At 36.9% G+C, this 26546-nt stretch overlaps 1 protein-coding gene and 1 pseudogene across 7 annotated transcripts in view; both read left to right on the top strand.

The window, feature by feature from the left end:
* Window positions 1–26546, top strand: part of CCAR1 (cell division cycle and apoptosis regulator 1) — a 52362-nt gene that overhangs the window by 9885 nt on the left and 15931 nt on the right. For all 6 annotated transcript variants that reach the window (XM_081227631.1, XM_081227634.1, XM_081227633.1 and 3 more), the window contains exons 3-16: window positions 3255–3427; window positions 3843–3887; window positions 6230–6262; window positions 9190–9383; window positions 12511–12625; window positions 12719–12911; window positions 14412–14541; window positions 14800–14961; window positions 17573–17798; window positions 18392–18505; window positions 19050–19216; window positions 19952–20162; window positions 20981–21064; window positions 23576–23761. In XM_081227631.1, the coding sequence (XP_081083757.1) occupies window positions 3255–3427; window positions 3843–3887; window positions 6230–6262; window positions 9190–9383; window positions 12511–12625; window positions 12719–12911; window positions 14412–14541; window positions 14800–14961; window positions 17573–17798; window positions 18392–18505; window positions 19050–19216; window positions 19952–20162; window positions 20981–21064; window positions 23576–23761 (2033 nt within the window). The remainder of the gene's footprint in view (window positions 1–3254; window positions 3428–3842; window positions 3888–6229; window positions 6263–9189; window positions 9384–12510; window positions 12626–12718; window positions 12912–14411; window positions 14542–14799; window positions 14962–17572; window positions 17799–18391; window positions 18506–19049; window positions 19217–19951; window positions 20163–20980; window positions 21065–23575; window positions 23762–26546) is intronic.
* On the top strand, window positions 11096–12347 carry LOC308617163 (nucleophosmin-like; annotated as a pseudogene). The gene has a single exon. The product of its transcript is annotated as a nucleophosmin-like (transcript).

Below are 26546 nucleotides of genomic sequence, written 5' to 3'. Positions count from 1 at the left end.
TAATACATCTTAGGTATAAGGGTAATAAGGATTTTTAAATTTGTGAGTTTGATAAGATCAAGGGACAACAGACAGGGGACAGGTTTCTCTTATGTGTTTTAATGGTGTGTTCACTGGTATTCAGTATGTGATAATTACTAGTATGTCATAAAATGAATGCTTCAGTCATATGAAACTGATTTTACATTTTAGAAAATAATATATTTTATATTTGTCCTTAAAGCTTTAAGGAAACTTACCCCTTAGATTTACTTATTAACCTCTGGTAGCCTTTGGTCATTTAAGGCTCATTTCATAGGTTTGTCTGTGGAAGTATTGATACATAGTTATAAGTATATCTGTTTCAGATGGGCCATGAGACCTTCAACAATCATATTGAATCAGGTACAGATAAATGAACAGACTGTTCCAATCTGGGTAATTGGAAAAAAATATCCAACTGCTAAGTGTTAGGCCACTTATGGAGAGAGAAAGATTAAGTCAGAGATTCATACCTTTATACTTTGTAAGTATAGAATTATCTTACAGAATATTGATTATAGAAATTCACAAGAAGAGTGGAGAATGCTATGAACAGGTATTCAAGGATACCTTCTTAAATAGCCACAAAAAAGAGGAGCATTAATAAATTTTAATGAAATGTACTTTATTGAGGTTAAAACTGCAAAGGTAAATGATTTTAAAAAGAGCTACATTATACAGACATATAAAAGCCACAACCACATGCACAGTGACTTCACAAAATTTGAATTAACTAGCTAGTAGTTTGCAGCAACTATTAGAATGTCAATTTCCTTCCCATAAAGTTCTCCTACCAGGGCTTCCCTGGTGGCGCAGTGGTTGAGAGTCCGCCTGCCGATGCAGGGGACACGGGTTCGTGCCCCGGTCCGGGAGGATCCCACATGCTGCAGAGCGGCTGGGCCCATGAGCCAGGGCCACTGGGCCTGCGCGTCCGGAGCCTGTGCTCCGCAACGGGAGAGGCCACAACAGTGAGAGGCCCGCGTACCACAAAAATTAAAAAAAAAAAAAAAAAAGTTCTCCTACCAGTCGGTCTGCTTTGTAGTTTCTAATTCATCACATTGACTGTCAGCAGTGGAAAAGAGATTGTGGATATCAGCTATCATCCCACTTACTAAATGCTGTGTCGGAAAAAAAGAGCTCTTTCTGAGATGTTAGCTCTGAGCCCTTCTGTGGCAGCTATCAGTACTTTCCAGTGTTCTGGAAATTGGTACCAGCAGATCTGAGGTCAGAGCTCAGGTGGATTAAGGAGATGCATGTGGGTATGGTACTTGAATCACAAGATGTTACTTTTGTCAAGTGCAGAACATCCCAATCTAAGAATTTTAAATACTAATAATTTTTCCTAGGTTCTTTCCCTGTCTGTGTTTACAAGAGAATTTTGCTTCTGTTATCCTAAAACAGTGGTTCTTAACCTTTTTTTGGGTCCGTTATCCTTTTGAAAATCTGATGAAAGCTTTGGACTTTTCTTGTCTGTAATTTTACATACAGTTTCAGAAGGTTAACAGGAACTACTGGTCAGAACCTATGCCCTAGTTTCAGTACCTTTATCTCCCTTCTCACTGCAGTTAACTTCATTTTGAATTTACGTTGGCGATTCCTCACTTCTTTCTATTTAAATTAACTTTGTTAGTCCTGGTTTCTCCTTTCTGCCCATCTGTGGCGTCTGACTTACCTTAAAAACAAGAGAGATCTAGAAAAAATGATACAGATGAACTTATTTGCAAAGCAGAAATAGAGACACAGAGGTAGAGAACAGACATATCAGGGCAGGGGGATTGGGATGAATTGGGATATTGGGATTGACATATATGTACTACTATGTATAAAATAGATAACTAATGAGAACCTACTGTAGCTCAGGGAACTCTACTCAGTGCTCTGTGGTGACCTAAATGGGAAGGAAATCCAGAAAAGAGGGGATATATGTATACGTATAGCTGATTCACTTTGCTGTACAGCAGAAACTAACACAACATTGTAAAGCAACTATACTCCAATAAAAATTAAAAAAGCAAAAACAAGGGAATAAGAGATTAATGTTGTAAGGGTCTAGAATTGTGTATTCAGGACACTCAGTAGGTTTTTTTCCCCACCTTAGATTCTTTTTTTTTTTTTTCCTCAACCTTTTTTAATTTTTAAAAATCAGTGTTTTAGCAGGGGATAATTTGTAATTTATATGAATTCCAAACATGATTTCTGGGATTTGTTTGTTTGTTTTTGCCTAAGTTTGTTGTTGGTTTGTTTTACTTTTGAGTAGAATTAACCTGGACTCTTAAACAACTGATTGATGATGAACCTCACACTTCTAAAGATTTTCTGGTAGATTCTAGACTAGGTGCTTTGGTTAATTCATTAATGATTTCTGTTCTTTTCCTGTAAGGCACAATATTGTTCTTTCTATAGGGTTATTAACTTAGTAGCTATAGAGCAGCATTTTTTTTAGTTATTCTCAGATATAAGCAAGATGCTTTGGAAAATGGAGTGTTACATGAGCAAATATTGCTTTTATGATGACCTCTTTGAGATTCACAATGCTTAGTGGCATATTAAAGGTTCTGCAGATTCCTGCAGTAAAATATGTGCTTATTAATTCACTGTTTTCTAAACTTTTTAAACCTTGAACCCCTTTTTCCCAAACTTTAATGTCCCAGGAAGCTAGTCATTACTCTAGGAGATACAGTTTGGGGAAGTGCAGTGCTAGACAGCTATTTAACTTTGTGTTTTTAAACTGTTCGTATTGTCTGTTTCCTAGTTTTACAGTTCTTTAATAGAGTAGAAGTACATGAAAGTTCTGTCCAGTAGGATGTTTTAAGGGTGGGTCACTTCCAGCAATGCTGTCCTTAATGTATGATTCTAATCTACTTGAAGATAATACATTCTAGATTAGTAAAATAAGATAGTTTATTTTCTGCTTTTCTTACTAAAAATATTTCTCAAGGGTACTTTAGCCACTTGGTCTAGGTAAGGTTAGTTGGGTTCATTCTGTAGTTTAATTTTATAGATTAATGTTTTCTTATATCTGTCATGACTTGAGCATACATTTAATATAAAGCCATTGGAATCTGAGGTGGGGCATGAATCATTTAAATTCAACAAGCATTAGTAAAATTTTTCTTTAGGTTTTCACTAAGCAATGACAGACTGTAATTCATTACTAAGCACTCATTGAAAATTCCTGGACAGGATCCAAATAATCTTGATTTTTTTTCCCCCTCTTTCTAATCTCATTTTAGCCGCATTGGGTGTTCAGCAGCCATCACTCCTTGGAGCATCTCCTACCATTTACACACAGCAAACTGCATTGGCAGCAGCAGGCCTTACTACACAAACCCCAGCAAACTATCAGTTAACTCAAACTGCAGCATTGCAGCAACAAGCCGCAGCTGCAGCAGCAGCATTGCAACAGGTGAATCTTTAATAGGTTTTTATATGTGACATGCAGAACTTTCAAATCTGAGTAGCTAGGGTAGGTACCTTCACATTTTAAAGAATGAATAGTTGTGGGGTTCTATTCTTATTGTTTTATTCTGGTGATAAAAATTCTTTATGCCCAGGACATACAGAGAGGTGTGGTTGCATAGTCAAAATTCTTAAGTTCTTGTATCTTAATTATTTGAGTAAAATTCCATTCTTGATGAATCCCAAAGTATAAGTAATCATTTTTGTTTATTTTAGATGAAGTGTAGATGTTCCAGAAAATTTCTTTTTAGTTTAATTCTGGTTGTGTATTTGAATGTGTATATATATATATATGTATATGGCTTTTTGAGAATGACTAAAACTAATGTCCATATTTTTCTTAAAAAAATCTTTTTTTCCAGCAATATTCACAACCTCAGCAAGCCTTGTATAGTGTGCAACAACAGGTTAGTTTATATTTTCCATGTTAAAAACTGATTTTTAAAAAGTCATTTGTTCCAACTAAATTTTTGTAGATTTTATTTCCCATCAGTAGCCTTAATGTGTGATTTGAATTCTTTTGGGGTGGAGGAAATGTGGTAGGTAAAACGGAATGTCTCCAAGGGAGAGGAAGACAGCAGAGAGGTCCTGAAGACTCAAATCCTCATCTAGTAGCCAGTCCTTGTCACATGTTTCTAAGAAAGCATGCAGAAGATAATTTGGAAAGAATCACTCTATTAATGAGTCTTTTGCCCAGTACTCTTATTTGAAACCTCTAGCCCTACTGTGCTGTACTGGACCACATGTGAAAATGAAAAGCTCCTTTTTCCCATTTGAAGCTAAACTGTAGACAGACCTTTGGCCTTCAGCCTGTATTTATTTAAAACAATGGAACCCTGCCTTTTTTTCCCCTAATGAAATTGTGTGTTGAAACCTAATATATAAAATATAAAAATAGTGTTGAAAATGGGAGGAAGCCTCCCCTTGTAGTTCTCACCCCTATTCCCAAGGCACATTTGAACAATTTGAAAACTCCTTACTTAGACTAAAAGTTTCTTTGGCTCCTTTTCCCTAAGCTTATACTCTAATCATGTTCTTCCAGGGTTATTATATCTGGGATGGTAGAAAGAGGTAACAAAGTGAACCCAAGGAGAAGCATATCAAGCAAAGAAGAGTTTGACTTGCTCAAATCTAGATAGGTTCTAGTCTAAGCGCCCATTCTAGGTTTTCCAGGGTTAAGAGGTAGTCTTTGTCCCTTCTCAGTGCCATTAAGGAAGCTTCAGGAAAGTATAGCAGTCAGGAGAGGAAAAGGGGATACAAGAGACAAGGACTAAAAACTTGGATCCAGAGACACTATGGAGAAACAAGAGGCTTCTCAATCCATTAACGCTTGTCCCTAGATCCATGCCCCAATTTCATCCTTGCCTTTTGGGTTTCAGAAGCATTTCATTTGCCCTGAAAATTATAGTATCCCACTAATAATTGCTTTAAACTTTAAAAAATTGATAAGAAATTGGGGTCCAAGTTGGCTATCGTGTTTTCAAATACCCTTAGGCTTATTTTAGTACTGTTAGGAAATACATTATTAAAGCCTGTGTTTTATTTTGAATCACATGAAAATGGCAATACTCAAATGTTCTTGCCCTAAAAAAATGCCATTATTCATCCATTCTTAACTTACAGAAAAATAGAAATTTGATAGATTTAACCTTTAATACATGTCGACCTAGGTAAACTGAGTGTTTTGAATTAGAATGTCATATAGATTGTTTTCTCCTAGCTTATTTTTAAGTCTGGCAAGGATTTATTAGGAAGCTTATTAGTCATAGTGAATAAAAAGTCATGAACAGAAGAACTGTGATCTTCAGATTCTGCCATTGGGCTTAAAACACTAGTTAGAAGCTAATAAGCATTAAGGATGTCCCAAGGGAAATCTTACCTAAGTCCAAATCTTACCCTGACCAGGATATCCACAAACACAGAAATGATGCCCATGTTCTCCTCAGACTGCTTACCTGGGCAATAGGAAAAAAGACCTTTTCCTCAAGCTATTAAGCATCATCAGGAGATTCCTGCTCTTCTAGCTGTAACCATGGGACACTAGTGCATGATAGACAGCTCCAAGCCGGGCAGCTTGACAAGAATGCTGAAGGATGACAGGGAGCAAGCAGGGATAAGTATTTCTTTGGAGATCCTCCTGATGGTTAATACAGACACAGTCCTGAGGCTTCAGAAAGTTTACTTCTGTTCCAGAGTTTTAAAATTTCCTCCTTCCCACCAATTCCTTTTGCTTTCTGGTAATGTTATACTTTGCTATTGCCAGAGAAACTATATATGTTAGAGTGTATGGTCCTTTATGGTCCCCATACCTTTGGCAAGTCTGACTGTAAGGATTGCTTCTCATTTTAGGGAGATATATATGAATTGGACAGCCAGTAATATTTTTGATACAGGTAGCTTACGGATGATATTGAATCATTTCTGTAGCATGGTAATTAATATGGGGCAGAAGCAGAAATTTACCCCACTAGGGACTTGTGGGGTTTTTTGGTGTGTGTTATTCCTCTGAAATAACAGAAAAAAATTTTCTTTATCATTATTGAATGAGTTAGTTATATTTAAGGTCTACAGTTGTTAAAAATAGTTGTAGGAAACCTTATACCTAATGACCTCTGTTACTTTTCACATATTTCTTAATCAGAAATAAAGTATTTAATAGGAATTTTTCCTTTTGTAAAACATCTGTGAAACAGCAGTTCTGATTGATTCTTTTATCTTTCCTGCTTTTGTTTGTTTTTCCTGTTTTTAGTTGCAGCAACCTCAGCAGACCCTGTTAACCCAGGTTCGTTTGGCATTACTTTATTTCTTATGAATATCTGAATGAAAAGTAGACCAAAGTTTTATTCCTATTCTAGGTTTTCTTTCAGGGTTTTTTTTTTTTTTTTTTTAAATATTTGTTTATTTATTTATTTATCTGTCTGTGCCAGGTCTTAGTTGCAGCATGCCACATGCGGTATCTTCATTTTGACACGAGGGATCTTTAGTTGTGGCATGCGGTCTCTTAGTTGTGGCATATGGGATCTAGTTTCCTGACCAGGGATTGAACCCTGGGCCCCCTGCATTGGGAGTACAGAGACTTTTTTTTTTTTTAAATAAATTTATTTATTTATTTTTGTCTGTGTTGGATCTTCGTTTCTGTGCAAGGGCTTTCTCTAGTTGCAGCGAGTGGGGGCCACTCTTCATCGCAGTGCACGGGCCTCTCTTGTTGTGGAGCACAGGCTCCAGACGCGCAGGCTCAGTAGTTGTGGCTCACGGGCCCAGTTGCTCCGCGGCATATGGGATCTCCCCAGACCAGGGCTCGAACCCATGTCCCCTGCACTGGCAGGCAGATTCTCAACCACTGCACCACCAGGGAAGCCCAAGGGAGTGCAGAGTCTTAACCACTAGACCACCAGGGAAGTCCCTCTTTCAGGGTTTAAAGATGAATATTTGTTGGATTCACATAATAGTTTTAGCAATATAATGTTAAATAAAGATGGATGCTGTTCCTGCTGTGATCTAGTTTGAATAAATATGAGGTCTTATTTTAAATTTAATACTGATTTTGGCTTTTACATTTTCTTTGTAGCTAATATTTTTAAGAATTTTTTTGTACATGTTATATCTTTTTTAGTTTGACCTTAGGAGGTGAGTTATTGTGTTGCATTATCAGCTTGATTTTTCAGCAACATTAAAAAGTTTGTCAGCTTTCGATATGTAATGAATGCTACTTTAGGCTTTGTGGACCACTTACAGTCTATGTTGCATTTTTTTTTTTTTCTTTTTATACAATTCTTTAAAAGTGTAAAAACTGGGAATTCCCCGGTAGTCCAGTGGTTAGGACTCTGTGCTTTCACTGCCAAGGGCCTGGGTTCGATCCCTGGTCGGGGGACTAAGATCCCGCAAGCCACACGCCGCAACCTAAAAAGAAAAAAAAAAGTGTAAAAACGACCCTTGGCTTGTAAGTTTGTGTAAAGATCATAAGCTGTGGGCTGGATTTGGCCCGTGGGTTGTGGTTCACTGACCCCTGGTGTATGCAACTGTTAAAAAGAAAGCAGAACTTCTAATAATAACTGGAGACAGTGATTGCCCCATGGATAGGGAACTAGGTAGCTAAGGAACAAGAATAGGTGAAAAGCTTTTTTACTGTATAACCTTTTGTACCTTTATAGTCTTGAAACTGTTAGTTACTTTTAAAAAATAAAGTATACTTCAATTGAGAAATAAACCTCACTTTGTATTTATTAAAGAACTAAAATTGGGACTTCGCTGGTGGTCTAGCGGTTAAGACTCCATGCTTCCACTGCAAGGAGTGTGAGTTTGATCCCTGGTCAGGGATCTAAGATCCCACATGCTGTACAACCAAAGAAAAAAAAAAGAACTAAAATTGATGAACACCTACGTCCTATTTTCAATGTCCAATAGTAGGATTTTCAGACTGAGTAGAAAAGCTGTAAAAGTTAGCCTTTTCTTAGAATAACACTTCCCAAAGTGTGCCCATAAAGCATTAGTGTCTTGTCTTACGATGTTAAAGAAACTTTGTGAGAAAATTTTGTGGCTGTAGTTTAAGAAATGCTGAGTTCCTTTAATATATATAGGACTTAGCTTTTTTTTTTTTTTTTTTTAATTGTAGAACTTAGAGACTTGCTTTATTGGGCAGGTGTAAAACAAATTATGGAATTGGTTTGAGTTTAAGAATCAGATAATTGTTCCTTTCTTTTTAATGGTTTTATTTCTGTTTACATACAGAAGTTTTAATCAGTAATATGTTGTTATTCATGTTTGATTGTGTTAGAAAAGACCAATGAAAGTGTTAACCTTTCCTCCCAGTTTGAGATATAATTGACATATAACATTGTATTAGTATAAGGTGTACATTTAATTTAATAATACATATATATTGTGAGGTGATTTCCACAGTCAGTTTAGTTAACGTGCATCACCTCACGTAAGTGAATTTCTTTTTTCTTCTGATGAGAACTTTCAAGATCTACTCTCTTAGCAAGTTTCAAATGTAGGGTACATATTGTTAACCATAATCACCATCCTGGGTTTGTGCCCCAGTCCGGGAAGATCCTACATGCCGCGGAGCGGCTGGGCCCGTGAGCCATGGCCGCTGAGCCTGCGCATACGGAGCCTGTGCTCTGCAACGGGAGAGGCCACAACAGTGAGAGGCCCGCGTACAGCAAAAAAAAAAAAAAAAAATCACCGTCCTGTACATTACATCCCCACTGGAAGTTTGTACTTTTCAACCACCTTCACCCATTTCCCCCACCAAACGCCCTCCTCTGGCAGCCACCAATCTGTTTTCTGTTTTTATGAATTCTTTGGTTTTTTTAGGATCCACATATAAGTGAGATCATATATATATTTTTCTTTCTCTGACTTATTTCACTTATCTAGGACTTTCCTGAGTCTCTGTTATGCCATTATGGATTTTGAATTTCTAAGAGGGGGCTAGAGTATGCGGTGTTTTTTTAACTCATTGCACTGTGGTGACTTATTTTTTCCTGAAACGTCCTGTGGAAACTTTCATCTGAGGGAACTTAATCATGAAATCGATCAAAAATCACGTAATTTTTCAGACTTGATTTTCATCTTCAAGGTGTACGTATGTATTTTCTAACTTCAAATTGTTTTTAGCATTTTGAGCTATTTTTAAGTAGTCAGTTTTAAGTTCTAGACTGCTTCATATCATTACCTTAATTTGGTGTTGATTTTGTTTTATAGCCGGCTGTCGGACTGCCTACAAGCCTTAGCTTGTCAACTCCTCAACCAGCAGCTCAGATAACTGTATCATATCCAACACCAAGGTCCAGTCAGCAACAGACACAACCTCAGAAACAGCGTGTTTTTACAGGGGTGGTTACAAAACTACATGATACATTTGGATTTGTGGATGAAGATGTATTCTTTCAGCTTAGGTAAACTTCATTAGGTGTTGACAAATGCCTTCTTGTATTTAGCATTAAGTATATTGATAAGACACCTACTTAACTATGGCATGGAATTATGGTTTAGCTCTAATTTTCTGCTTTAATCGTTTAACCTGTACCTGTGACATTTTTTTTAAATTAATTTATTTATTTAGGCTGCATTGGGTCTTCGTTGCTGCACACGGGCTTTCTCTAGTTGTGGCGAGAGGGGGGCTACACTTCGTTATGGTGCGCGGGCTTCTTATTGCGGTGGCTTGATGTGGAGCACAGGCTCTAGGCACACGGGCTCAGTAGTTGTGGCTTGCGGGCTCTAGAGCGCAGGCTCAGTAGCTGTGGTGCATGGGCTTAGTTGCTCTGCGGCATGTGGGATCTTCCCGGACCAGGGCTCGAACCCATGTCCCCTTCACTGGCAGGCGGATTCTTAACCACTGTGCCACCAGGGAAGTCCCATGTGACATTTTTTGATGGAGAATGTGACTGAAGATATCTTTTTATTATTGAACAAAGTAGTCATCATGAATTCTTTATAAATTGTTTTGTAGGAGTGAGTTTACGTTTCTAGCTATTCATGAGCAGACTTACAGTGAGATTAAAAATTGAAGGGGCTTCCCTGGTGGCGCAGTGGTTGAGAGTCCGCCTGCCGATGCAGGGGACACGGGTTTGTGCCCCGGTCCAGGAAGATCCCACATGCCGCGGAGCAGCTGGGCCCGTGAGCCATGGCCGCTGAGCCTGCACATCCGGAGTCTGTGCTCCGCAACAGGAGAGGCCACAACAGTGAGAGGCCCGCGTACCGCAAAAAAAAAAAAAAAAATTGAAATAGTCATATGCCTTTTAAAATTTAATCCTCTGTTTGACATATCTAATGACATGTATGTAAAATGTTTTAGTTGAAAAAACAATAGGATTCAATGACTTGGGCTTCACTGGTGGCGCAGCGGTTGAGAATCCACCTGCCAATGCAGGGGACACGGGTTCAAGCCCTGGTCCGGGAAGATCCCACCTGCCACGGAGCAACTAAGCCCATGTGCCACAACTACTGAGCCTGTGCTCTACAGCCCGCGATCCACAACTACTGAGCCCACGTGCCACAGCTACTGAAGCCTGCGCACCTAGAGCCTGTGCTCCGCAATAAGAGAAGCCACGACAATGAGAAGCCCGTGCACAGCAAGGAAGAGTAACCCCCGCTCACCACAACTAGAGAAAGCCCGCGTGCAGCAATGAAAACGCAGCGCAACCAAAAATAAAATAAATAAATAAATACATTTATTTTAAAAGAGTAAATGACTGATTAATGGATTTGAAATAGTATTTTGTTAGTGTTGTGGTGGTTGCAGGAAATATATATTTCCTTAGTTATTTCAAATGTATTTCTAATTAGCTTCCTTAGAAATACTTTGGGAAATTAAGTTTAATTACTATATAAGATTTTTCTGTACAAGTGGGTCTCCTGTTTTCCATCTTTTCTGCATTTCTCTCACCTTTCCAAACCCCAAGGCAAATCTTACTCTTGGGTTATAAAAGAAAGTGCTTTAGAGGGAGGGACACAGTATTAGGAGGATAGAGGGTAGAAAATTATTTCTTACACTGGAAACTGTTTATAAAGCAAGGGTTGAAACATGATCAGTTCTAAAAATAAGTCTAGGAGGTATGTCTACTTTTTAAAAGAGCTTTTTAGCTTTTCCCTGGTCTGATTCCATCCTGCGTGACTGTTCTTTCAAACGTTAGTCTTTTATCTCCGTCCACTTTCTCTCCCACCGAAGTGCGTGCCACCAACCCATGGAAGATTCGATGGACATGGACATGAGCTCCCTGAGGCCCCAGAACTATCTTTTCGGTTGTGAACTAAAGGCCGACAAAGATTATCACTCTAAGGTGGATAATGATGAAAATGAGCACCAGTTATCTTTACGAACGGTCAGTTTAGGGGCTGGCGCAAAGGATGAATTTGCACATTGTCGAAGCAGAGGCGATGAATTATGAAGGCAGTCCAATCAAAGTAACACTGGCAACTTTGAAAATGTCTGTGCAGCCAACGATTTCCCTTGGGGGCTTTGAAATAACACCACCTGTGGTCTTACGGTTGAAGTGTGGTTCAGGGCCTGTGCATATTAGTGGACAGCACTTAGTAGCTGTGGAGGAAGATGCAGAGTCAGAAGATGAAGAGGAGGAGGACGTGAAACTCCTAAGTATATCTGGAAAGCGTTCTGCCCCTGGAAGTGGTAGCAAGGTTCCACAGAAAAAAGTAAAACTTGCTGCTGATGGAGATGAAGATGATGATGACGATGACGATGACGATGAAGATGATGATGATGATGACTTTGATGATGAGGAAGCTGAAGAAAAAGCTCCAGTAAAGAAATCTGTACGAGATACTCCAGCCAAAAATGCACAAAAATCAAACCAGAATGGAAAAGACTCAAAACCATCAACACCAAGATCAAAAGGTCAAGAATCCTTCAAAAAACTGGAAAAAGCTCCTAAAACACCAAAAGGACCTAGCTCTGTAGAAGACATTAAAGCAAAAATGCAAGCAAGTATAGAAAAAGGTGGTTCCCTTCCCAAAGTGGCAGCCAAATTCATCAATTATGTGAAGAATTGTTTCCGGATGACTGACCAGGAGGCTATTCAAGATCTCTGGCAGTGGAGGAAGTCTCTTTAAGAAAATAGTTTAAACAGTTTGTTAAAATTTTCCATCTTACTTCATTTCTGTAACAGTTGATATCTGGCTGTCCTTTTTATAATGCAGAGTGAGAACTTTCCCTACCGTGTCTGTTAAATGTTGTCCAGGTTCCATTGCCAAGAATGTGTTGTCCAAAATGCCTGTTTAGTTTTTAAAGATGGAACTCCACCCTTTGCTTGGTTTTAAGTATGTATGGAATGTTATGATAGGACATAGTAGTAGTGGTGGTCAGACAAATGGAAGTGGTGGGGAGACAAAAATATACATGTGAAATAAACTCAGTATTTTAATACAGTAAAAAAAATAAAAATAAAAATAAAAGAGCTTTTTAGTCTTCCATTTCTGGTATAGTTTACTTTAAAATGCTAAATATATAAATCGTTTTTGGAGGAATCTCTTCTAATTCTGTTTGTATTTAACTTAATTTTTTTTTAGTGCTGTCAAAGGGAAAACCCCCCAAGTGGGTGACAGAGTATTGGTTGAAGCTACGTATAATCCCAATATGCCTTTTAAATGGAATGCACAAAGAATTCAAACACTACCAAATCAGGTATATAAAATAGGTATTATGAAAACTTGGTGGTTGGGTCTTCCAATTTACAAATATTTTTCTTAAAATTTTTTTTTCTTTATTTTTGTTAAGAATCAGTCACAAACCCAACCTTTACTGAAGACTCCTCCTGCAGTACTTCAGCCAATTGCACCACAGACGACATTCGGTGTTCAGGCTCAGCCCCAGCCCCAGTCACTGCTGCAGGCACAGATTTCAGCAGCCTCTATTACGCCACTATTGCAGACGCAGCCCCAGCCTTTATTACAGCAGCCACAGCAGAAAGGTATTACATGCAATGTATCTTTTCCTTTTAGGGTTCAGACTAACACACAACTGTTTGGTTATTGAAATAATGAGAGTATGCTATTAATTACAAAAAAGGCAGGAACTTCCAGAATACTTGAAAGGAAACTTAAATATCTTGTGTTAAGCACTTCTACTTGTATAGCGATTTGGAAGTGTTTTATTTTATTTCTCTTGAGACATACTCTTCGTGAACTTAAATATCGAAACTAATAATCCCCTGTCCCCCTATTGGCATCTTATCATTTATAGAAGAAAATGTTTTGAGCCTTATTTCTTAATGAACATAACATTTTATATACATGTAGAGTCTGGTGGCAGCACTTTACTCATTGAACCATAGTGCATCAAATAAATGAGCTGTGTTTTATTTTTTTCTTTTTTTTTTAAATAAATTTATTTATGGCTGCATTGGGTCTTCGTTGCTGCCCATGAGATTTCTCTAGTTGCAGAGAGCGGTGGCTACTCTTTGTTGCGGTGCGCGAGCTTCTCTTCGTGGTGGCTTCTCTTTGTTGCGGAGCACGGGCTCTAGGCGCATGGGCTTCAGTAGTTGGGGCTCGCGGGCTCTAGAGTGCAGGCTCAGTAGTTGTGGCGCACGGGCTTAGTTGTTCCACGGCATGTGGGATCTTCCCGGACCAGGGCTCAAACCTGTGTCCCCTGCATTGGCAGGCAGATTCTCAACCACTGCACCACCAGGGAAGCCCCCAAATGTCTTTTAAAAAGGTTGTTTTTTGTTTCCTAAACGAAAAGGTAGTCAAGTTTCATGTGTTGTATCTGGTTATGTTTCTTTAGTCTTCTTTATTCCTAAATAGTTTCCCACTTTTTGTTTCTTTGTTTATAACATTGACTTTTTAAGAAATTGGTCTAGTTGACTTGTAGATTCTTTTGGAATGTTGTGTTCTGGATTTGTCTTGATTCCTTGTGATATTTTCACCTTGTTTCTCATTCTGCCATATAAACTATAAACTAGAAGTTAAGTCTAAAGGCTTTTGGCAAGACTACATTATAGGTGATGTTTTCTAATTCATACTGCATCATACTAGAAGGCACGTGTAGTTAGATTCTTCTATTATTGATGTTAAATTTGATTACTTGGTCAAGTGGTGGCTGTAGATCTCTCCATTATAAAGGTTCTTTTTCTTTGTGTGGATAATGTCTGGATGATACTTCGGTGCTCTGCGAATGTCTTGTTGTATAGCGGTCTTTGGTTTAATGTCTGTAGGTCAGAGATTGGCAAACTACAGCTCTTGGATTTGGTCTGTGGCCTGGTTTTCTATGGTCCCTGAGCTAAAAATGGGTTTTTACATTTTTAAACAATTATTTTAAAATATACAAATATGCAGATGGTCTCTACCATTTACCATTTATGGGTCACAAAACCTAAAATATTAGGCAAATTTTTCTGTATAAAATTTAACCAAGTAATGGTTTTGAACTTCATTTAAATAAATTAAAACATCTTTTTCTGTGTCTTTTAAAGCTGGTTTATTGCAACCTCCTGTCCGTATAGTTTCACAGCCACAACCAGCACGAAGATTAGATCCACCATCCAGATTTTCAGGAAGAAATGACAGAGGGGATCAAGTGCCCAACAGAAAAGATGACCGAAGGTATGTTTTTTAAAGTATACTTTTGATGGTGGTGATGGTTGCACAGTGTGAATGCACTTAATGCCACTGAACTGTATACTTCAAAATGGTTAAAATGGTAAGTTTATTATATTATTTATATTTTACCACAATTTTCAAAAAGTTATTGAAAAATGTATACTGTGGATTCTTGCTTATATTACCTATGACATTTATTTCATTAAAGAACTCTTCAGTAATGCCAGAAATAATAGTAATTTTAGAAAAATTTGCTTTAAGTCGTGAAAGGGAGAGAGAAAGACGTAGATCCAGAGAAAGATCTCCTCAGAGAAAACGTTCCCGGGAGAGATCTCCTCGAAGAGAGAGAGAGCGGTCACCTCGGAGAGTTCGACGTGTTGTTCCACGTTACACAGTTCAGTTTTCAAAGTTTTCTTTAGATTGGTAAGTTCTTTTTCCCCCATTGTTTTCTTAAATTACTAATTTCATAATTTTGTGTAATTTGGAGGAATGTGATGCATTGAGAGATATTTTTCTTACAACTTTCATTTCCTGACATGTGGTGCTCTTAGTTATATAAGGGCAGAAATACATTTGAAGTAGCATTTTAGTTCTTCACAAGAGTGCATTATTTTCATACACTCATTAAAGATACCAGCCACTGAAAAAGGCAGCCCCTCTGTAATGGAGTAGTTCCTTAAAGGTAAAATTATTTAAGATTCAGATTTATTGATAACTTTATTAAGGGCATACATAGTTCATTGTGTATGATGAAGTAATGATACAGTAGTCACCAATTATTTCAAGTTAGCTGTGGCCATGTAGTATAATAGAAACACAGGTCTACATATATACTCACAAGACACGTAACATATACACATATGTGTGTATACATCAATACATTTTTTAGCCTTTGAAATCAGAGGTAAGTAGAAAGTTACCAAGAATTTCTGAGGTTCACTTGTGAAATGGAAGTTATATCAACTAGCAGAATTATTGTGAGGTTGAGTTGATTTCATGTATCTAAAGCACTTAACCCAGTGTATGGCAGTTGTAGATACTCAGTGGTGGTTGGGATGTGGTGACCAACTAGGTAATAGCTGCAAAATCATAATTCATATAGAGGCAAATTGGTAAATGACTAATTTGCTCTAATGGAAAGGAAGAATCATCTAAAGGTCTTGGGGCTGGCAATTGTGTGTAAGATAAATAGACGGAAAAAACAAATTTACAGTAAAATAAGAAAAATGAATCATTAATAGTGTTTAAAGCTGTTAGGCATAGGAACAAGTAACTGTGCGCAGTGTCTTGAGAGGGTATTGCTGCACTTCAACAAAGTATAATAATTAATATTCATAATACTGGCCTACAAAAGTTAAAATTTCTATTTATTCAGTTCTAGATTGAGTAAACCAGTGTAGTATTTAAGCTACTCAATGCCCAAAAAAACCTTGCTTGATGACTTTGCTTAATTGTTAATGTAGTAGATGTTCATTTACTCTTGCATGTGGTCAAATCATCAACTATTCTTAATTTTTACTAGTTTTCTTGTTATCTCTGTTTACTTGTATACTTAAAAAATACCTTGTCTGCATATTTCAGAGAAATTCATTGGAAACAAAACCACTTCTCCAGCCCCAGAAATATTAACTAGAGCAGCTCTGCTTTTAAACTCATCTGTTCCCAGTCTAGAATGCTATTCTGGGAGGAGCTGATACTTAGGATATAAATTGAGCAGCTGTCTTTCTCCTTCCAAATTAAATCTTCACAGTTTCACTTCATTACTTGGAAGTAAATCCCCAGAACATCAGATGAACACATTATAAATAAAAGTGATTTTAAAGTTTCCATATCTCTTACCATCTATAGTTGTGGAAATCAAGATATTCTTATAGTAATATGATTATAGGAGACTATATGCCAAGAAATGATGTTTTGTTTATAGATTTTTCTCCTATGGGATAAAACATGACTTCAAAAACTAGGAAACTATTACACATAATTTGTTTGTAGCACTTCTTTAAAAGACAATAAGAAAACTCAGACAGCTGTTTTTAACATTTTTATTTTGACAGCAAAATTTTATCCAAATAAATATAAATATGTCAACAACCTTAACTGACAAGTTTATCATTCTATATTTCTTATTTTTAGGTTTCACATAAAAAGACATCCCTATAGATACATTAGTTCATATTACATACTCTTGCCTTTAGTTGTCATTTGAAAGGACGTCGTAGTTATCTTTTCATCTTACAGACTATTGGTGTTTCCCACTTTTCATTATGCTTTTAACAGAAATCTCTTGGCCTATTAACCAGATTGATTTACTTTTGAGTTTCTCTCCTTTAAAAGCTTTGTTTCGTAGGAAAAAGTAAATCATCCTTTAAAAAAAAATTCATTATGCCAGATTTAAAAGGCAAGAAACTTATCCTCTCTTTACATAGTAAATAATTAGGTATGGATCTTAATCATTAGATAGAGAGGTATGGAGATGTGGACAATCCAAAAAACGTTTAGATTTTGTTTTCATATAGACTTTTATATTTAATTTTAAATTAACTATGCCTGATCTGGGATCTTACTGTACAATAAAGGCGTATTTTTTCCGACACTGTATAAACCTGATTGAGGAGCACTCATACTAATTGGTACCACTCTTATTCCTTTTTTATATCATTTTATATGAATCATAATTTTCTCAAAAATGCAGCTTCAACTGAGGCAGAATTGCTTTTGTTCAGATCTTTTCTGGAGCTTGAAGTTATTTCAAAGGGTCTTGTCTAAATGAATTTTAAGCTACACACAAAAAATAAAGAAATAACGGTAACACATAGATACTAATTATTTATTCAAAACTGTAAGTAAACATATTTGAAAATGACATTTTCATGTACTTCTATGTAAATCTATAGCTCATTCATTAACAGTGGCTGTTCATTTTCAGCTGGCTGTTAACTGTATCAGATTATATATTTAGCTTTAGAATTGAATGAATCTTTGCATAGTATTTGGTGTTCAAGCTCTTTATTCACTACTTATGTCTGTTTTTCAGTCCTAGTTGTGACATGATGGAACTAAGGCGCCGTTATCAGAACTTATATATACCTAGTGACTTTTTTGATGCTCAGTTTACATGGGTGGATGCTTTCCCTTTGTCAAGACCATTTCAGCTGGGAAATTACTGCAATTTTTATGTAATGCACAGAGAAGTAGAGTCCTTAGAGAAAAATATGGCCATTCTTGATCCACCAGATGCTGATCACTTATACAGTGCAAAGGTTTGTATTCTGTGATACACAGCTAAAATTTCTGAGTAGTTATTCATATTAAGAGTGTATGTGGAATTAATCTTCAGAAAGTGGTTATTATGTTGAAGATCTGAATGCCTGTGTTTTCTTCTTGTCTGCCAGATTCTGTTTTGGTTATTTAAGTAATTTAATTTAACCTCTTTTTGCCTTAACTCTTGAGCTGTTAAAATGTTGTTATTGCTTTAACATTTTGAACCTTATAAAAATGTGAAGATGAAGTTCATTTTACTGAGCTTTTTGGAATGTTCTATGACTTCTGGTAGCCCCAGATAAAAATGTAATGTTGGGTGAATGCACTATATGTGAGTCTTCAGGGTAACATTCAGTGTATTGTTTATGGTCAGTAGTTTTCTGCTATTCGAAAAACATTGAGCAAAAAGCATTCCTTGAAAAGTTAAAACTATGTAATTATAAGGTATCTAATACCATTTCTGCTATAGCGTTTTACTTTCCATTTTTATAAAAAACTTCAGATTCTATTATGTAAGGATAATTAGTAGTGCTTCTCATTTTTTTACATTACTTTAGACTTTTGACAGGATTGAATTATTTGACTATAATAGGTAATGCTGATGGCTAGCCCTAGTATGGAAGATTTGTATCATAAGTCATGTGCTCTTGCTGAAGACCCACAAGAACTTCGAGATGGATTTCAGCATCCTGCTAGACTTGTTAAGGTAAAGTGAAACATTTATTTTAACTTTAGGTGTATATTTGCTTTGCTTAGTTCTAACTGTGTGTATATAGAATTAAAAAATACTACCATTCAAATTTTGTTGATTTGTTTTATATCTAATTTTAATATAGTTACAGCACTCAGTGATGTAGATGTTTTTCTCATTGCAGATTAACGGCTATATCTTATTTGTATGTCACTAGTTCAACTGTCGTTTTGATGTTTTATATTTGAAGCATAGTAAAATCTTAGTGATAATGGGTTTAGTGTATCGGGATGCTCTTAAACTTTGAATTATAGCTTGTTTCTTTAAAAGAACTTTTTATCTGAGGAAGTATTTTAGAAGGATGAGTTATGATGTATAAATCCTATTCCATTGCTGAAATGCAGTGTGGAACACGATGAACTGAACTCTTCCTTGACTGACAGATACCCGAGGTAGTAAAAATGATATTGGAAAGGTTTGTTCCTTTCCTTTTCCAGTATTTCATTTGTAATTTGACAAGTTGCATAATATATGTAAATGATTCTTTGTTTTAAATTAGTTTTTAGTGGGCATGAAAGGCAAGGATGAAGCCATGGCCATTGGAGGCCACTGGTCTCCTTCGTTGGATGGACCAGACCCAGAAAAAGACCCCTCTGTGTTGATTAAGACTGCTATTCGTTGTTGTAAGGCTCTGACAGGCATTGATCTAAGTGTATGCACACAATGGTAAGTACCAATTCATTTCTTGATTAGAAGTGTTTTTCTAATAGTTATATAGATGTTCTTGTCTATCAGCCTTCTCCCCCACCCCTTATTTTAGCAATCTTGATCATGCAGGTAATCTCAAAGGAAAAATACTAATTTTAGCAAAAGTTTATTTTGTGCCAAAAATGTTTGGGGGAAAAAGGATTAAGAACTAATCAAAATAAACTGAAAATCTGAATGTTTTGTTATGCTGAACTTCGGAAGTTGGATGTATGTTGAAAATATTTTTCATTTCATGCATAGCTGGAGAAGATCGTCAAGAGAGAACTTCATTTCATTATAATTCTTTTGTTATAAAATGATGTAGTTGCTGATTATTTTTGTTCAGCCATATTTTCTCTTGAGGCTTATTTGTCCTGTGTATTTTAGTATATTTCTTGTGACTTAATTCAGAATATTCTTTTTTTAGCACATGAAATCTGAACAGCTATCCAGCTTCTTCAGGTATTCTCTAAAATATGGGTAGCTCTGTAATCAAACTTTGAAAATGCCTTGGGGAACATATTCTTCTTTTAACCATAAAATATTGTACAAATGTACCAAAAGAGGAACTATGGCTTCTATAATTTTTTTTTCTTTAGACCAACCTCAAGTTCTTGCAGCAAAATTTCTTTACTTGATGTGCTACAAGTGAACTAGGGTCTTTAAAATGTATTTTAGAATTTTTTTTCCAACATGCTTCTTCCCTTGCAACAGGTACCGTTTTGCAGAGATTCGCTACCATCGCCCTGAGGAGACCCACAAGGGGCGTACAGTTCCAGCTCATGTGGAGACAGTGGTTTTATTTTTCCCGGATGTTTGGCATTGCCTTCCCACCCGCTCAGAGTGGGAAACCCTCTCCCGAGGATACAAGCAGCAGCTGGTCGAGAAGCTTCAGGGTGAACGCAAGGAGGCTGATGGAGAACAGGCACTGAACGCTAATCCCTTTTTCTATTTCCGCTTCTCACAGGCACAGGAACACAGGCACAAATGCACACCACACACTACATAACAAACACACATGGAGGAACATAACTGGTAACAGCGACTGGTAATCCAGCTTTCAGCAGTATAGTTGTATGTTCTTTTCTCTTAAAAAAAAAATCTGTCTGTTATGCTAACTTTAAGAGTGCTGAGACCTCAAAGGAAAATAAGTTGTGCTTAAATTGCACAGAATTTTGTTTTTATCATAGGTCTAGTTGCTGGAATCTGGGACCAGTTGTTGAGCAAGATTCAGTATTAAGCCATTTTAAACATTTTGCCATTTTCTAAAATTTAAAAAATTTTCTCTTTCACGGTCATCAGTTCTAGTCATGGATATTTGAAATTGGACAACCACAAGTCTGAGAGATTTGAAATTTCAGGCTATGTGGCATCGTCTTTGGTACATTTGAAAGGTCTGACTAAATCAGTCTTAACTTTGGGTGGCTTGAAAATTGGGGCAAGATCACACACTGTTTGGTTAGTGGAGATCGGCAGTGTTTGTGCATCCCTGATATCCTTTGTGTTGTAATTTATCACCCTTTTGTGTTTCACAGATCTGGCTTTGATTGGCTGATGAGTGTCTTTGTGATCAGTTAAAAGTGGTAGAATGTATGTACGTGGACTTGCCTAAATAATAACTTTAGGAGAAGACAATCTGAAACACTTGTGACCTTGCACAGATCAGCAACAGACTTTTAAAAGTAAATTACCTTTATTTTAAGGTTTCAGAATAGTAATTCTGTTCTTTACTTTGTATATCAGGATGAAGAAGAGAAGGATGATGGTGAAGCTAAAGAAATTTCCACTCCTACCCATTGGTCTAAACTTGATCCGAAGACAATGAAGGTAACTTTGAAAATAATGGTATTTAATTTGAAATCTCTGAACAGGAATAGAGGATGTTGTGGACAGTAGTTTTTCAGATATAAGCCACTAGAAATGAAGTCCACTGGTTTTATATAAATATTCTTTGTTGTTTTTTTTTGTGTGTGTGTGTGTGTGTCAAAATTAAATAAAAGGTGACTTCATACATCAGTTCAGCCACTGTCTGTCGAATGTAATATACATGTGCCTATAGTATGAGCAATATTTGCTTTTTGATTTGGGAACTGACCAAGAGGCGGAATTTCTGCACTTAATTAACTTAAATTCAAGGAGAAGGAATGAAACATAGGAAAAAGATTATCCAGTTTTTGAATAAAATTTAAAAATAAAATGGATTGATATACATCTGAAGTAGGAAGAAGATAATTTAAGAGCCTTTTTTGAAAATCTTTGATTAACCCATCATACTAGTTTGTTTTTGCTCCCCAGAGTCTTTAGACCTATCTTTTTGCAGTTTTGCATCTCTGGGCCTGTATTGTGAATGTAGATCCATAGATTCTATGTACATAAATTCTACATAGATCAGAAGATCAGAAGCTGGCTTGCTTTTGCAACTTCCTGTTTAACACGTAAAAGCTGACCTTTTTATTACCTTCTGTCCTCAGCAAAATACGGGTTTTTTTCTTTTTTATGAAAGTGTAATTTTTAAACCAACATTGATTTTTTAGTAGAGAATGTGTATCATAAGAATGTTTGCTCTTCTTACACTACGCCAAGTTATTTTCCTCAACATCAGGTTTCATATAGAGTCCTATAGATTCAGAAAATTAGATTAAGCCTGCACTCCAAGGACTTTTTGTCAAACTGATGGCTCTGCTATTGTTTCTTATTTTAAAGGTTGTATTCCTTTTCTTCTTTTTATGAATAGAAATTTATTATTTGTAAAGCACATTTCCAATAAAATTGGGATAATTTTCAGTATCTCTCCCTTAATAAAGAAAAATTTTAGTAAACAAGATGACAAATTACCCATATCGCGAGAAATTTTTTTTCTTTTTTAACATCTTTGTTGGAGTATAATCGCTTTACAATGTTAGTTTCTGCTGTATAACAAAGTGAATCAGCTATATGTATACATATATCCCAATATCCCCTCCCTCTTGCATCTCCCTATCCCACCCCTCTAGGTGGTCACAAAGCACGGAGCTGATCTCCCCGTGCAATGCAGCTGCTTCCCACTAGCTGTCTATTTTACATTTGGTAGTGTATATATGTCAGTGCTACTCTCACTTTGTCCCAGCTTACCCTTCTCCCTCCCCATGTCCTCAAGTCCATTCTCTACGTCTGCATCTTTATTGCTGTCCTGGCCCTAGGTTCATCAGAACCTTTTTTTTTTTTTTTAGATTCCATATATATGTGTTAGCGTACGGTATTTGTTTTTCTCTTTCTGACTTACTTAACTCTGTGTGACAGACTCTAGGTCCATCCACCTCACTACAAATAACTCGATTTTGTTCCTTTTTATGTCTGAGTAATATTCCATTGTATATATGTGCCACATCTTCTTTATCCATTCATCTGTCGATGGACACTTAGTTTGCTTCCATGTACTGGCTATTGTAAATAGTGCTGCAATGAACATTGTGGTACATGACTTTTTTTGAATCATGGTTTTCTTAGGGTATATGCCCAGTAGTGGGATTGCTGGGTCATATGGTAGTTCTGTTTTTAGTTTTTTCAGGAACCTCCATACTGTTCTCCATAGTGGCTGTATCAATTTACATTCCCACCAACAGTGCAGGAGGGTTCCCTTTTCTCCACACCCTCTCCAGCATTTACTGTTTGTAGGTTTTTTTGATGAAAACTTGTATTCCTTTTGATTATAAATATAAGGCATGCTTATTTTAAAAATTGGTGTATGCATAAAAAATTGAAGAAAAAAAATTTCTCAAGCCTATCATTCGAACACAACTTTTCTTAAAAATTCTATATATTATCTTCCATTATATTTTCTGGGTACAAACTGGTTGGTTGGTTGGTTGGTTGGTTCTAATCATGTTGTGTAAAAAAGTTGCTGGCTCCTTTTCAGTTAATAATAGTGTTTCCCATGTAATTATTTTGAAATGTTCTATACTGTTCCATTTAGTTGATGTACTGCTTTTTTTCTTTGGTATTACCCTTCTATTGGATATTTAGATTCTTCACTTTTTTGGAGGGAGGGATTATGACAAGGAATGTATCAATATAAAAAGTTTTTTTCTTGTGTTTAGGTTATTTCCTTAGGGTAAGTTCCCAGAAATTAGAATTTCTGGGTCAAAGAGCATTAACTTCTTCTTCAAACCATCTTAAAACATGTTGCAAATTATTTTCAAAAAATACTCTGTCGTTTTGCATTTTCACAAACATTTTATGAGCTGTACAACTGTCCCTTTCACCAAAATTTTTTTAAAAATCATACAAAAGATCATTGCACAGTTCCCTATTTCACTATCCTGTTTTCATTTTCTGTGTTTTTATGGTGTGTATATTTAGGTAAATGATCTCCGAAAAGAATTAGAAAGTCGAGCTCTTAGTTCCAAAGGGTTAAAATCCCAGTTAATAGCCCGATTGACAAAACAGCTTAAAGTAGAAGAGCAAAAAGAAGAACAAAAGGAATTAGAGAAATCTGAGAAAGAAGAGGAAGAGGAGGATGATAGGAAATCTGAAGATGATAAAGAGGTATATACTAAATCATTTAAATACTATTAAACATAATATTGGTTTATAGGGTTCTTGGAATATGTATGTATATACTTGTATTAAGGTATAGTTTACAGAATAGAAAAATTCAACCTTTTAGTGAACAGTTGCACAAGTTTTGACACATGCATATAGTCGTGTAACCACCACCACCACAGTCATGATATAAAACAGGTCTTTCACCTCCTAAAAATACCCTGTACCCCTTTGTAAGCATTTTCTTCTCCCACCCCTTCAGCTGCTGGAAGCCACTGATCTGTTTTCCTGTAGTTTGCTTTTTCCAGTATATCACGTAAATGGAATTACATAACCTTTTTAGTCTGACCTCTTTAACTTAGCATGATGCATTAGAGATTCACCCATTTTATTGTGTTTCTATAGTTTGTTCCTTTTCATTTCTTTTTTTTTTTTTTTTTGGTTGTACGCAGACCTCTCACCGTTGTGGCCCCTCGCGTTGCGGAGCACAGGCTCCGGACGCGCAGGCCCAGTGGCCATGGCTCGCCGGCCAGCCACTCCACGGCATGTGGGATCTTCCCGGACCGGGGCACGAACCCGTGTCCCCTGCATTGGCAGGCGGACTCTCAACCACTGCACCACCAGGGAAGCCCCTGTTCCTTTTCATTTCTGAATAGTATTCCACAGTATCAGTGTATCACAGTTTGTTTATTCATTCTCCACTTGAGACACAGTTGAGTGATTTCCAAGTCATGTATTTTTATTCCTCCCTCTTAAAAATGAATAATAATGTTTTAGATATAAAAAATGAAATGAAATTTGGTTGACAAAGCCACTAAGTTCAGAGATGGATTCTAGTGAAGAGCTTCTCTGAGAATTGTGCTGCTTTAAAGCTGTGTGTTCGATTGCATTTCAGTCCTTCAGACTCAGAGGCTGTTTATTCACTCCCATTTATGCCTCAATCTTATGCCCAGAAGAGTAACTTATGGATGTTTTCTGAATTTGAAACATGGGGATATCAGAAGTGTGTTACAACACCAGTAATTGGATAAACCGACATTATGTGTTTCCCAGTGGAATGCATTGTGAAGTATACGTCATTATTTATGAAGTATTCCTGCCGAAAATGTTTTACCTTAATCTAATTGTAAGAAAACAGATAAATTTAGAATGTACGAGATTCTACAAAGCAGCTTGTCTGAACTTTTCAAAAAATGTCCATGTAATGAAAGAAGAAAAATGGTTTAGATTACAGAAGGTTAACAAGACATGACAACTGAATGCACTGAGCGAAACTTGACTGGATCCCGGATAGAGGGGGAAAAAGCCATAAAGAGTATTTTTGGGGTAATTGGAGAAATTTTATTATGGATGTGATATTAGATAATATTGAAGAACTGTTAAATTTCTTGGATGTGATAATGATTTTGTAATTATGTAAGGAAATTACCTTGTTCTGAAGAGATGCATGATTCTTATTTTACTATATAAGTTATTTTTATAGTGAAATTGTCTCAAGAGTTGGCCAGCAGGAGGCCTTTCAAGTTGTCTTCTGTGTTCTTGGAAATGTCCTTGTCATTTTCTGAGGACTTTCTTTTTTTTTTTTTTTTTTTGCGGTACGTGGGCCTCTCACTGCTGTGGCCTCTCCCGTTGCGGAGCACAGGCTCCGGACGCGCAGGCTCAGCGGCCATGACTCACGGGCCCAGCCGCTCCACGGCATGTGGGATCTTCCCGGACCGGGGCATGAACCCGTGTCCCCTGCATCGGCAGGCGGACTCTCAACCACTGCGCCACCAGGGAAGCCCTCTGAGGACTTTCTTATTTTGCAGCACAATACAGTGTTTTAGTCTCACCGTGTACTATCCCTGCCCTATTACTGAAATCAGCCATTTCTCCAGCAAGTCCTGGTATCTTTTAGTGAAGAATGTTACATCATATTTACTACAATAAAGTCATAAGTTTGTACTTATATCTCCAGTTCTACTCCAGCATCACAGAGTTCATTCTAGTTTTCTCTCTTTCCATGCATCTTAACTCCTTTCTCCAATAATGAGAAACATACCTTCTATTATACTTAGTATATTTGCTTACTTTCTCAGTTGTCCATCACACTCCCTCTCCAATTTAAATATCCTCACTCTGCTCTCATTCCCTGCTCTGTGCTTTCTCTGTATGGATACCCTCCTTGCTTCATTTGGCTTTCAGTTCCTGGTAACTGGGCAGCTCATCTGCTCTGGGCCATTGTAGCACTCCTTCCTCACAGCCTCCATCCCCTGTATAGACACCTGCTTTGCTTGTAGGAATTGCTTCAGAACTGAATTGTTCAGGACAGGAAGAGCAGAAAAAGAAGGCAGAGAGTTGATTTTCGCTTTTTGATGTTAGTGGCCATTGGTGCTCAAATCATAGATCCATTGATTTATTGGGGTTCAAAAATGGTGATATCATAATTCTTATTCTGTGTTCACATATACCCCTCATCTGCTGTTTGGTTACTCAGGTGGTACAGGTTTGACTTTTGGTAAATTCATATAGAAGAAGGCAGGATCAATACTTGATTTTTCTCTTTCTTTTTAAAATATAGAATATTAGGACTTCCTTTGTGGTCCAGTGGTTAAGACTCTGTGCTTCCACTGCAGGGGGCATGGGTTCAATCCCTGGTTGGGGAACTAATATCCCACGTACGGCATGGTGCAGCCAAAAAATATTTGTGTGTGTGTGTGTGTGCGCGCGTGCGTGCGTGCGCACACACTGCTAAATCAAGCACTATTTTTTTGTTGTTTATCCAGCTTTCATGAAAATGCATTGGTTC

The sequence above is a fragment of the Mesoplodon bidens genome (genome assembly GCF_964165515.1).
Source record: "Mesoplodon bidens genome assembly, chromosome: 1".
Classification (NCBI taxonomy): Eukaryota; Metazoa; Chordata; class Mammalia; order Artiodactyla; family Ziphiidae; genus Mesoplodon; species Mesoplodon bidens.
This window is presented reverse-complemented; position numbering and strand designations above follow the sequence as displayed.